Below are 12,905 nucleotides of genomic sequence, written 5' to 3'. Positions count from 1 at the left end.
AATGAAAACATGTGACCACAGAGGAAGGGAAAGAAGAAGATATGGAAAACCCCATAATTAACTTCAAAAGACAATACAACCATTTCTGTGTGCCAAGTATACAGGTTTTTTTTCCCCTTAAAACTGTCTGTATGTTGCTAGAGTTCTGTAGAAATAAGAAAAAAATTCCAAACCTCCAACAATTCCTTTCACATTTCTGTTCAACAGTCCCTCTTTGTATACTTCTGCTTGCTCACTTCAGAGGGAAGCGAATGTGCTAGGGTGAGTATCTTTAAAGAAAATTAGCATCCTCTCTTATTGTATGAATTCTCTTGTGCTCCTGCCAACGCCAAATGCAACACTACTGGTCCCAATTTTGTCAACTTGGTCACATATAGTGACAGTCGATACTAATAACCCAATATGCAAAATCACAATTCAGAATATATAAATCCTAATAATGTAATATCAATGAGTAATCTTCACTGGTGACCACAGAGAGGTTTACAAAGGATCCACGTGCTATAGACAGAAGGTATTTGAGCACATTCACGCTTCAAGGGCAAATCTCATTAGGACTTTTTTTGTTTTGTTTTGTTTTTTGAAATGTTATCAAGTCTCCCAGAAGAATCTTCACACAGGAAATCCTCAGCCAAATAAATATACAGATAGATTAACAAGCAGCAGTAAAGTGGATAAGGGTCTACAAAGTGAGGAAACACACTATGTATATGAGGAAAAAATAAGGAAAGGAGACCGCGCAAGAAAGTTATAATCAAGGGCATAATAGTTAAATAATCTCTTTCCCCATCCAATGTAGTGTTTCTGCTTCTGGTGTGAAAGGAGAATCTGACAAAGGAAGAGAAGACTGGTTGGTTGAAGGAACATTCATGTGACTAGCACAGATTTCAAGAACTCTGGGAAAACAATGCTAGAAAAGGAATATTCAGAAGTCGGTTCCTTCTCTCCTGAGTGCTAACCAAGATGCACTCAAGGACAGGAGAGAGGCAGGCCACATAAGACCACAGCCTTGATTGCAGCCTAGGAATGCGTGACTCCCAGCTGAAGCTGGCTGCTGCAGGTCCTTGGCCACATGCAGCAAAGATCAGGCCAGCCCTTGGCATCTGAGTTTTGCAGAAGGAAGAGACTGGGCTCAGAGCTGCAAGCAGGAGGAAGAGCAGAGAGCTCAAGACAGGAGCCAACCAGCCAAGTCTGATGCTCAGCATGAAGACTGCTCCTACTACATCCTGAATCTTGCAGGCACAGATTAGATTTTCCAGTTGCCTCTGGCTTTGGTGCATCAGGGCTAACATGAAGCTAAGCACAACCAAAACATCCCTCTGCTGCGTTTACTTCTTTTTGCTTTTATGAACATTTTCTTGATGTTCTAAGCTCTTCCCCATGCAGATGATTTTGCCCTATGCGCTCTGTAGTTGTCTTGGTTGAGCAGAAGCTTGCTCTATTTAAAGTAGAGGAGAGAATGACCATGAGTTAAAATAGTAAAACTCTTAAGAGCAGGTGTGCACTTGGAAAATTTTCAAATGTCAATTGACAAATCAAATCAGTCCCTCCATTCAAACCGTATTCTACAGCTTGTTAAATAGAAATGTCAAACTTCAACTTCACTAACGGCAAATCAAATACTAAGTTTTCTTAATTAGACTGAAGTTTTTTCTGGATTTTCTCCTCAACCAAAGCTGTCTGAAAAAGACAACAAGCAAGTCAGTCCTTACATACCCAGCCTTTTCTCTGTAGCTACTGGAAAATGCGTATATTTCAATGTCAAATAGAATACCACTAAGTGTAATAAATGCCTCAGGAAAATGTTTAATACAGAAAGGACACCAAAAATAATGATCTTTTTAAAATGTTGCAAACAGTAGAAGTAAGATCAAGATTCAGTTTTATTTTTGCAACAACGTGTTTTGAATGTATCATAAAACACATGAGTAAACAAGACTGGGAAATCTAGCATATCACATTCAGAAATATTAATGGAGTTTTAAGAAAACCCAGAAAAGCGTTATTTTTCTTAGACTTCTGCAGGAAATGCAAGGAAGAAACGGCTCTACATTCTTTAGAAGTCTCACATTTTCAGAGCACATACTTTATGAGTTTCTGTACCTCAGTAAAAAGATAGGATTCCTGAATGTTCAATCAGACCACCCTTTCTCTAAAGTGCTAATATGAAGTTTAATCTTCTCCTGCCTCTCTCCCACGAAGTCAACTATCTGATCAAAAGATCCCTTCCTCTTTCATTCTTGACTTCTGTGATGGCAACTTCTCATTTGTTCTTCAGCTGGTCTGCCACAAATAGTCAGAACCTGAGTCTCTAAAAAGAAATCTTTTTCTCCTTCCTGTTCAGTATTTACTTTTAGCTGTATGGCGTTCTAGCTGACTTCTGATACTGTAATTGCCTACAAAATGGGTGTGCTGGACAAGTGTCTTTAGCTGTTTAAATTCTCACCTAGTTACTTTGTCATAATGGAATACTGCAGGTATAAGTTTACAATCTTATATATGACAAAAACTATTACAAAAACCACTGCTCAGATAAAGCCATCACAAAAAGAGCTGTTTATAAAAATGTACAATTTTATGTACAAAACAAACACCAGGTAGGAGTATTATTGATCTACAGAGAAGCGAGATCAAAATCCCAAACAGAGCTCTGTAATTTCCTCATCTGTATTAGACTGAAAAGTCATGAAGTGATAGATGTACAAATCACACAACTCAAAACACATTCTCTTCCCCTTATGCAATATCATGCAACTATGGGTAGTCTACACAGCAATAATTTGTAATAGCATTAAAACTGTGCAAAAATCAATTAGGACCTGAAATAATGCATTCAAATTGCTTCTGCGCTGAGTACTTTAATTCCTCTACCTCTAGGATCAGAATAAATCTAGTGACCACCTACAGGTACAGAGACATAACTGGGACCTAAGACGGATTTTGATGAAGCTGCACCTCTATAATGATGCAAATTAGGACTTAAACTTTGAAACAATAAAGCATGGCTAATCCTTTTACAGAGGTGTAAATAGCTATTCAGATTTTGATTTCAGACTGCCTGCTTTGTTGAGGACTTTCCACAGAAGAACTCCATGAAGCAATGTCACAGCTGGGCTACAGGCTCTTGAGGAGTCCAACAGACAAATAAAGACTGTTGCAGAAAGTGACATATTTATACAGGTGATCTTTAAATATTGTTTATACTCCCCCAGGAAGCTGATCACACTAACATTTACCTTGGTTTCGTAATTACATTAAAATTATCTTGAAAGCTTTGTTTTCTATGAGCAGTGAACAATCAAGTTTGAACTGTTGTGCATTTAGTTGAGTTTCTTAGACATTCAGTAAACAAAACAACGCCAGGGAGATCACATATGCATTTAAACAGTGCTTTTTCTTTTACTGAAGTCTTGCAAAAACCTGTATTTTAGCAGTTAACTCATTTCCTATTGTTTACTCCCTCTGGGTGGTCCTTCCAGGGTGCCACTCAAGTGGGACACAATAATAAAAAAAGAAGGGGAAGGAAGGGACACCAACATAAAGAAAAACAAAATGTATGACAATCTGCAGCAGGCTATGGATCAGAGGTCAGCAAACAAGAGGTCCTTCTCTTTTACAGGTTGCTTCCTGGAAACAGTCTGATTAAGCTGACAGCTTGAATTATGTGTTACATTTTGTCATGCACAATCCATCTGTGCTAAGTCCTCTTCAATGTAGCTGAAGCAGCACAGGCATAAGCTCTGCCTTTTTCCACCCCTTCAACACAGGACTTAAAATAGTCATCATCTTTCTGTGCACTAGTTCTCAGAGACCCTTCCCCCCACCCCACCCTTTTCTAAGCCCTTAAATAAAGGGCTGGATACTCTAAAAGAATGGTAAAAGGATATGGAGCCTTTCACCCCTAGCTCACCAATTCACATCTGTAACAAGTAACTGAAGAGCAAAAGTTATCAGAAAGCTGTTCACCTGAGGCAAAAGGAAACCAGGTGCCCTTAGAGCACTACTCCTAATGAACAAGGCAACCGCCTCGAAATTACAGTTAATCAGGATACATCCTGATGCTTTTCTGCAAAGCCTAGGAACTGAATAGACGCAGAACTGCCACGGCACCTCCAGCCAGCGCTTTCATACAGGTTGAGTTTATGGTACAAGTTTCTTGAGAGGTGCACAACCACTAGCCAACAGGTCTACCCTGCACTGCTCAGACAAGCAAATTATTTGGTAAAGTTAGTATTTTTAGTTACTAAGATACTAAAATCAGCCAGTTCCACTATTAACTGTGACAAAGTTTCAAATCTTACACTAAACAAATTTTCATAGGAACATAAATTTTCTTTAGTCAAGAACCTGTTAGTATCAAGTTAGTATCAGTTTTCTAGCTGGAAATGCCAGTTTGAATCTAGGCTGAAAAGAGATAATCACTTGGGGTAAAAATATGACATAAGCTTATGGGGGGGGGGGGGAAGGACCTTGTTAAAAATTATGCCTCTAAAGGTAGGTAGATAGAGAAAATTTTTCTCTACTAAATTTTGCTTGTGGCTTCCTGACATGCAACAAGGATTTTGAGATCATAACTCGCTCAAAAAAATGAAACAAAGCTGTCTGCATACGGTAGCTCCTTTCTACTCTGTCACTCTTACCGATTTCAGATAATAAACCAAAAGTATACAAACGGACCAAAGAAAAAAAGGTAATGAGTGGGACTTAGTATTTACGATATAGCAATAATACTGCTTAAGAATTAACAGCTACGTTGAAAGAGCCCAAGCTGCAGATATTTCAATTTAAGAAAACAAATACTAATAGTTTTGCCTAATTTTGTCACACTCCTTCATCTGGCCAAGAAGTTTCAGAATAGGAAAACACACAGACAGTCTGGAAGGACTTCAATACAAGAATTGTGATATTAAATATTCAGTACAACTGTGATATTATACATTCTGACAAAAAAGCGTTTTTACAGGTTGTGTAATTTATATAACTGAAGTCTGTGTATTAATTACTCCGAAACTTTTGCTTAAGATTTTCACCTCATGAATTTTTACAAAACTCAAATATACAGATTTGAATTTCAAGCACACTGGAAAGGTGCACTTAAAAAGCTTGGTTATATACTAAACTATGGAAAGACTACTATCACTTTAAAATACAGATAAAATTTTCAAGATCTTTCATTCCTGCAATTTTTGATTTTCAGGTGAAACAAATTAAAATTCACCTTCTCTGCAGAAACACACAGCAGTAGAGATCACACTTTTATGGCCTTGAAAAACTAAGGTATTCAGCTTGACATAATGAGAACATTCACATTCTGTTTTAGTCATACTCCAGAGATAATGCAAACAGTGAAGCCCTTCTTATCATTTAGCTGTGTTTTGAGGAGATAGCACAATATTTTCATCAGTTTTCATACAACTAGACATCACTAACATCTATAGGAAGAGAACAAAAGGTTAAGTTACCATCACGAAGCTATGACTTCTCTAGCAAAGGCAAGCACTCCATGCAACTTTCCTACGTGTTATGATTAACAGGCATCATACAAAAGAAACTCTGTAAAAGCTATTCAGATGTAAATTAGATGATGTTTCCATTAAGCAGTCTGATACAAGGGTTTGCAAATATGAAATTATAAAGTTTCAGAGCATATTTTGATGGTCAATAGTTCCCTCCCTGTTTAGATCACATGCCCCTTCGCAACCCCTGTGTACATTTTACCACTTCAGCTAGGAGTATTTTGTATATGAAGAATTCCACAATGAAGGTAAGAAAAAGCCTGACAATAGCACCAGCTAGAATACAAGTAGAGAACAAAAGCAAAAGAGAGGGGGGTGTAAGTGTGCACCTGAGAAAGGCCTCTCTTTTTTGCATGCATGTGCTGTTTTTCCCTCAATGCTGTAGTGATTGTGGACAGGAAAAAGGCTGGCCAACAGGGGAAAAGGTACAGAAGGAAGGAAGAGAAGAAAAAACAGCGGTAGGAAAACAGATGTGTCACTGAAGAAAACAAATGTGTCACTGAGGAAGAACAGGCACACAATAAAAACAGAAGCAACAGAATCATAGTAGGTTAAAATTACAATTGACATGGGTGGAAAAGTAAGGCAGTGGTGGGACAGCAAGGAGAAAAGGGAATTTGGACATGGAACACTGCAATAGGAATCAGTGGCAGCAAGCAGACTTTCAGAAGAACTAGGAGATAGAGAGGAAGTGGGAGAAAAGTTTAAAAAACACTCTAACAGCAAAAGCAGCAAGAAGAATGAGAAGTGGAGACTCAAACTGCGATACACTTGCAGGAGAGCAATCCTGAAATCTTAAGTGTACTGCACAAAGAAATTATTCTTCCTAATTGATGACATTTATATGGTACAAGACAATAGAAGCATTTAAATAATGGACACAGGGACAAGAGATACCAGTTTGAACTGATCCATTCTACCACAGCTAGAAAGTAAAACAACTTTCCTGTATGACTTGAACCAAATATTTCTTGTTCTCTCCCAGTTGTTCTAAATGAAATGCTCAACCTTTAACCAGAGCGTGCTGTTCAGTAAATTACATATAAACAAGTTTTATTTCACTAGCATCTATAATGAATATATTTATTGCATTATAACAAACATTTAACTGTCCACCTCTGAACTGAATGAGTTATTTGAAGTCATTTAATCACTTACACACATGTAGTGAGATACTAAATAAATACTTTTCCACTAACTTTGGCCATATATTCCTGCACCTTCCTACGGTAGTGGCTGCATCCACCAATTTTCCCAACAGCCAACAGGGCAAGTTGCAGTCAATACACTAGCAAATTCCAAGTCTGACTTGCACTGACTGATGTGTGTATGCTGAGGACTAACAGGAGTTCAGCTGGAAGAAATAACTCAAGTTCATTCTATAGCTTTTCTCCTTAGTGGAAGCACATATTTGCCTTCCCCACCTGCCCCCCCCCCCCGTCCCCCCCCCCCCCCAAAAAAAAAACAGTAGGAATGCTATCTCTAGTCCTTTATTGAAATTTATGAACATATTTAAGGGGAAGAGGGAGGCACAAAGGAAAGACCAGGCAGATAAACAGTATTATTGTACACATCTTAGATAAGCCAAAAAATAGACCCACACTGAAGGGTTTTTCTAAACCTTAAGAAATTTGCCCCCCTGAGTTTTAGCATCATATTTCAGCCTTCAGGCTATACACTAACATATGAGTAACAGTATTAAGACAAGACATAATGACATACCCTTCCGGTGCTGAGCTAACTGAGGGTTCTTCCTCTGCTGTACGAAGATTTGATGATTGCAAAGAAAAATGTTCTACAGAATGGGTGTGTCTTTCTTGTTCTGAGTTTACTGATTTTAACGCCATCTCGCTATACACGTCTTCTAGACTCTGCTGTGGTTCAGTGGCATTTATAATCTCATCCTCTTCAGTCACAGAAACTGTGAGGTCACTGCTGCTATCTGAACCCATTTGTTTAGAAGCACAACTGTTCACATTATGTTCTGATTCTATAAAAACAAAAGTATTTTCAAAACATTAACAAGATTATGACAAGAATGCATTGTGCTATACAGAATGAAACAAGGACTGATCTTGTACATTCACCTATTTCATTGTAATTTAATGAACTAACATTCATCTACTCTTCATTCACTAAGTTTTTTATGCAGCTCAAATCTCCTTCTAACAATACTCCAACACAGCAAGGATAGACGCACCTGCACACAAACGTACAAAAAGAGAATTCTGCCTCATATCTTAGTTTCGTTCCTCTACCACTCCACCACTTTCCCTCCCCACGTCCACCTGTTCTTCTACACTTTTCTCACAAGGGGGAGTTCAATGAACCTCTAGGCCTGATACTATGCTCTTGGCTCTCATCTGCAATTCAAGTGTGTGTGTGGGGGGGGGGGGGGAATGACACCCTCTGCTACTAGTCAAAACCAAGCATTAGCGTGAAGACCAACTGCTTCACTAAACTGTCTCTGAGAAAACAACAAAAACTTGTAGAAGTGTGCTGAGGGCACAGGCAGAGCAATGCACCTGAACACACTGTCATACAATTTCTTTAGACCTTGCAGAAGCAGTACATGCTTGTAGCTTTTTAAATTCTATGTTAATTACTTTTTCTAAAGAAAGTAGATATAAGGCTGAATTACACCTCTAAAAAAAATAAATACTATTTTCTTATCTGTTTTCAGAATGAAAAAACACACTGCTGTAATAGACAAATTTTGAGGAATTTTTGTGATAACACTCACTATATGTTTAAATTAACCAGTGTTCACATATAAGATGATGCTACAGTATCTACCATTTCTGTTTGTCTCCAGTCAGTTTCATTTGGAACTAAATTACTTAAGATGTATGATAAACAGTAGATGACACCAAGACGTTATGTTTTAGCCTTGTTTCGAGACTTATGAAATTTTTCATGTCCCAAAAAACAACGTCTGTTATATGGCTTAAGGGGAGGAATACTGTTTTATTCTCCAGTTTGAAGGAGGCAGGGAGAAGGTGCTGTTTGCTGGATTTTTCTAGTAGAAATAAGATTCCTTCCTTTCTGCATTTTGTGCTATCTTCTCCAAGCAACAGCAAAACACCAATAGGGAAGACTGTTGAAAATTTCCATGCACTGCATCAGCAGGTCAGCTTATAGCACAGCGTATGCTCAATTGTGGTACATACAGCAGAGCCAAACATCTTAATCGGCTCCCTGTAATTTGCAGCATGAAAGGTCAAACTTATGAGCACCAGAACAAGATGACCCCATTCACACATTCAAACCTTTACTATATTAGCCTTTTAACTCTCCAACATGGGTTTGGCAGTAAAAAGATATAAAAAGCCCCCCCCCCCCCAGGTAATAACCATACCATTGGACCAAAAAAAAAAAAAATCTTATTTTGATTTTGAATCCAAATGCTTTCCTCTAAAGGTAGAGATACTACATTCCAAGAATTAAATGAGTATTCCTTTTCTAAACATGCTACTGACCAACTAAGACTTTCCTTTTGGGAGCAAAGAGAAAAATAACCAGTGATCTGCCAAAGCTGCACTGCGAAGTCCAAAAGCTAAGCCAGGTTGACCTGGTCTTATTCCACCTCAAATAAGTACAGTCTTTCACTGCACAAAGGAGAAGTGGCAAGTACATCAGATGAAACAAAATGAGAGGCAAATAAAATCCTTGGAGAAAGAAAAAGGATGCCAGGAGGGGAGAAAAAAAAAAAAAAAAAAAAAAAAAAAGTAGTACAGAGGATAATCTGATAGGGATGACAGCTTTTGTCTATAAAAAACATGATCATTACAGGAGAGCAGGAGTCTCTGCATCATTAGGGTTGCCACCAGTTTCCCTTATAAAAAAAGCTCCATTTTAGCAATCGTTATGTGGCTTAGAAAACTAGTTTAACTTGAAAATTGCTACATTTACTGGAAAGGCAGAGGAGAATATTTTTGAAAAGATGCTTAAAAAGGACAAGATTTGTCACACAGTTAGTGACAAATCTTGGTCATCAGCACTTTAGAAACAAGTTCATTAGCCTACTGTGAAAATGAGTAACCAAACTAGTAAAACAGGACAGAATACATTTTGCCAAAACTGTAAGGGGGTGGGGGGAGAAAAAAAATTGGGAGTCCAGTCTTTGAGAGGAAGTACAATGTTTTGTCCCAGCAGAAGAACATCTCAGCTGGGAGAAACTACATCGATTTCTTTGCAAGGCATGAAACACACTGGATAACAATAATCAGAACAGTAGTTAGTTTTGCTAAGCAGGTGAAAATACTGAGTCTTAATCTATTTTCCCAAATCTCATTTCCAGAAATAGTTGAACTATTCTGCACAAACTTTTGAAAGAGAAGGAAATCAACCCAAAACAGACATCAAATAACGTTCACTTACTTCTCTGGGAAAATGCAAGTCTCTTGAATTAGTTTAAGCCTCATTTTAAGACAACCGTGGGCATAGCAGTAAAATCATCTTCACTTTCTAACAGAGGAACTATCGTTAGGTCTTGAGTTAGGCTGTGCTAAACGTCACATCTTACAAAGAAAGAGCTAGTACAGATCTGAGCAGTTTCCCCTTCAACATATAAGCAAACACATCAGATTTAGCAAGATACATTTGGAAGGAAAAACATCCAGCTCAGTAAAGAGCACCCCAGCAGGACAACGATCTCAGAGAATCCCATTCCTATAAACTTTGGGGACTATCTTGAACAGGTATCCAGACTATAAACTACTGCCTTAATTAGCCTAGTAGGAGGCACTATGAAAGACTGCAGAAGGCCTTGCACTTCTGAACCACATAAAATAGATAGCCTAGATACAGCTACTCACTTTAAACTGTTTCTTTGCACATCCTCCATTCTCCTTCTCTTCTTCCTTCATTTTGTCTACTCATGGCAAAGAACAGAAAGAATACAAGATCCAGAGGAATGGAACTGAAGAGACTCAACCACTATTTTGCCTGCCAAAAATGAGAAAAGTGCCCTCAGCAGAGTGGAAACACAGAATTGTATAGCCTCAGAATACCTCAGATGAGGAACCAAGTAAATCTGAACAGACTTGGCCCCCAACAAGCTTTTCCATATCTAAATGAATGACCTTGGAGAAAGCCAAATCAGTAAAGAGGAAAAGAGAAGACAGGAAGACTACAGTTCTTCAACCACAATACCACAGGAATAGGGAGAGAGAGAAGAAAAAAAGTAGCCATGGGTTTGTGTCCTCCCAGTCTGACTTGGAGGATTATTACCATACTTCTTCCTATTCCAGTTCTTGTCCCTCACTCAGGAAAGGTATCTAGTTTGAAGAAAGAACAGCTCTTTGGTGGTATCTATCAAACATGACACTCCAGCGATGTAGCAGTAGGCACATTGTAGTGGCTCACATTCACTGCCCCAGCTGTCCTCCAGGACTTTGGACAGCAGGAGGGAAGAGTGAGGCCTTCCCACCAACTCTAAGCTGCCTCCCAGCTGTACCAAGCAGTTGAAGTTGCTCACATGATCCCCATTCACTTTTATGGAAAACTTTGCTTTGTGGTACCAATGCTGGCAAACAGATTCCTATTTAGGCTAGATCACATCCAGGTACCAGTTTCATCCCTGGTGATGCATGACATATTTCTATGGCACGTACTTCAGCTAGCTAAGTCATCACATTTTTCATCCTGTGAGAATGTACAAATAATAGACTAATTCAAAACAAGGGGAAATTTTTTACTGAGACAGTCACCAAGCACTGGAACAGGCTGCCCAGAGAGCTTATGGAGGCTCCATTCTTGGAGAGATTCTGGACAGGGTCCTGGGCAGCCTGCTCTAGGTGACCCTGCTGAAGCAAGTGGGTTGGACTAGATCTCCAGAGGTCCCTTGGGTTGGACTAGATCTCCAGAGGTCCCTTCCAACCTCAACTATTGTATGATCTACCAACATAACACAGGAAACAGATCCTTTACAATCACTTGCACAAATCATACAAAGTCAAGGGGAAAAGGTTTTATGCAGGGATCCAAAGAAAAAGAACAAAGGAGCTTTATCTTTTCCACAGCTAAGCAGCCTGATGTGGAACAGAGAACTGTAGCATTGCCACAACCAGTAGTAGCAACTCCAAGCCCTTGAGTTTCATTGACCTCACCTCAGCATTTCCAGCTATCCACCACAATGCAAACTCATACAATATACTTTCCATGTTACAGAAATGTCGACCAAGAATCAGTGCTCCAAAACCAAAGAGCTTGCATGCTGAACAGTAACATAAAGGAAGAAAAAGGAAACAGAAACAGCGATTTGCTAATGCTGCCAGGTCAAGAACAGAATCTGTCTCTCTTGACTTCACGCTACATCCACAAAAAACACAAACATCTCCTGCAAAGTTCAATATACCTGACTGAAGTCTTTCAATAGCTCTCCTCCAAAACCCATACTGGTAAGAAAGAGGCTTCTTTCTTACTATTTGAAGAGTTATTGGCTCTATCACGATGAGTACACATGCAATCTAAAACAGACAGATGAGTAGAGACAACAAAGCCCTCACAGGCATGCACGCCCTCTGTCATACCTGGTAAACTTCCTTGTGGATGGTCTTTCTCAGAAACAATTGGTTCAGGAGTAGATGCCAAGGAAACTGGCTGTTTAGATCTTTCTTCATCTCCTACAAAGTGCTCAGACGTCACTGCTTCCTTTACAGATCTGCTAGAACTGTCACTTTTTAAATCAGTGGTTCTGCTCTCTGGACTTAATCTTTGATGTGTCAGAAGGTTGAGTTTAGCAGATTTTTCACTTTCCGCTAAATTAATTCGGCTGTTATTTGTATTGCTTTCTATTGCTAAGCAGTGAGTTCTTCCATTCTCAGATGATATAAAGGATGTGACTGGCATTTTCTCACCCATCTGGAGATCTGTCTCCACATCTATTTTGTCAGGCTTATTTAAGCACTGCATATCACTATGAGTTTGTACTACACAGCTGTCTGTCACATTACTGCTCTGTGCTGCCTGTCTGCATGAATGTGGGTCAGAAATTGAAAAGCTCTTTGTGGGCTGGAAAGATTTCTGCTGTATACTGAAATCTTCAGTGCTTGAGATGGCTGACATTTGGCGGCCCATAAAGATCGTTGCTGGATGATACAATCCTCTTGACATGGCTGTCCCAGTGTTAATGCCTGCCTGTCTTGCAACCAGCGGCACCTGAAAAAAAAAAAATACATGTTGAAGATGGTTAAAAAAAAAAAAGTAAATGTAATCGCTTAGAAATTCTGTGTTGATTTCTAAAGAGAAATCATTAAATGTTCTCTTTATTTTTCTTTTGGTTCTTACAATAGACTCTGTCCATTTGCTTTAAAAGCGATAGAAAGAGCAAATAGCCCTATTTCTGCAAAACGTAAGTTTTCTTTTCTTTTTTTTTTTTTTTTGATA

At 38.8% G+C, this 12,905-nt stretch overlaps 1 protein-coding gene across 4 annotated transcripts in view; it reads right to left on the bottom strand.

Annotated features, from left to right (window-relative positions):
* Positions 1 to 12,905, bottom strand: part of KIZ (kizuna centrosomal protein) — a 71,942-nt gene that overhangs the window by 35,887 nt on the left and 23,150 nt on the right. For all 4 annotated transcript variants that reach the window (XM_062571343.1, XM_062571344.1, XM_062571346.1 and 1 more), the window contains 2 exons: positions 12,050 to 12,677; positions 7,239 to 7,506 (listed from right to left, as the gene is read on the bottom strand). In XM_062571343.1, coding sequence (XP_062427327.1) covers positions 7,239 to 7,506; positions 12,050 to 12,677 — 896 coding nt within the window. The remainder of the gene's footprint in view (positions 1 to 7,238; positions 7,507 to 12,049; positions 12,678 to 12,905) is intronic.

Source organism: Rhea pennata, chromosome 3 (genome assembly GCF_028389875.1).
Source record: "Rhea pennata isolate bPtePen1 chromosome 3, bPtePen1.pri, whole genome shotgun sequence".
Classification (NCBI taxonomy): Eukaryota; Metazoa; Chordata; class Aves; order Rheiformes; family Rheidae; genus Rhea; species Rhea pennata.
The sequence above is the reverse complement of the archived record's forward strand: the minus strand, read 5'-3'. Positions and strand labels throughout refer to the sequence as shown.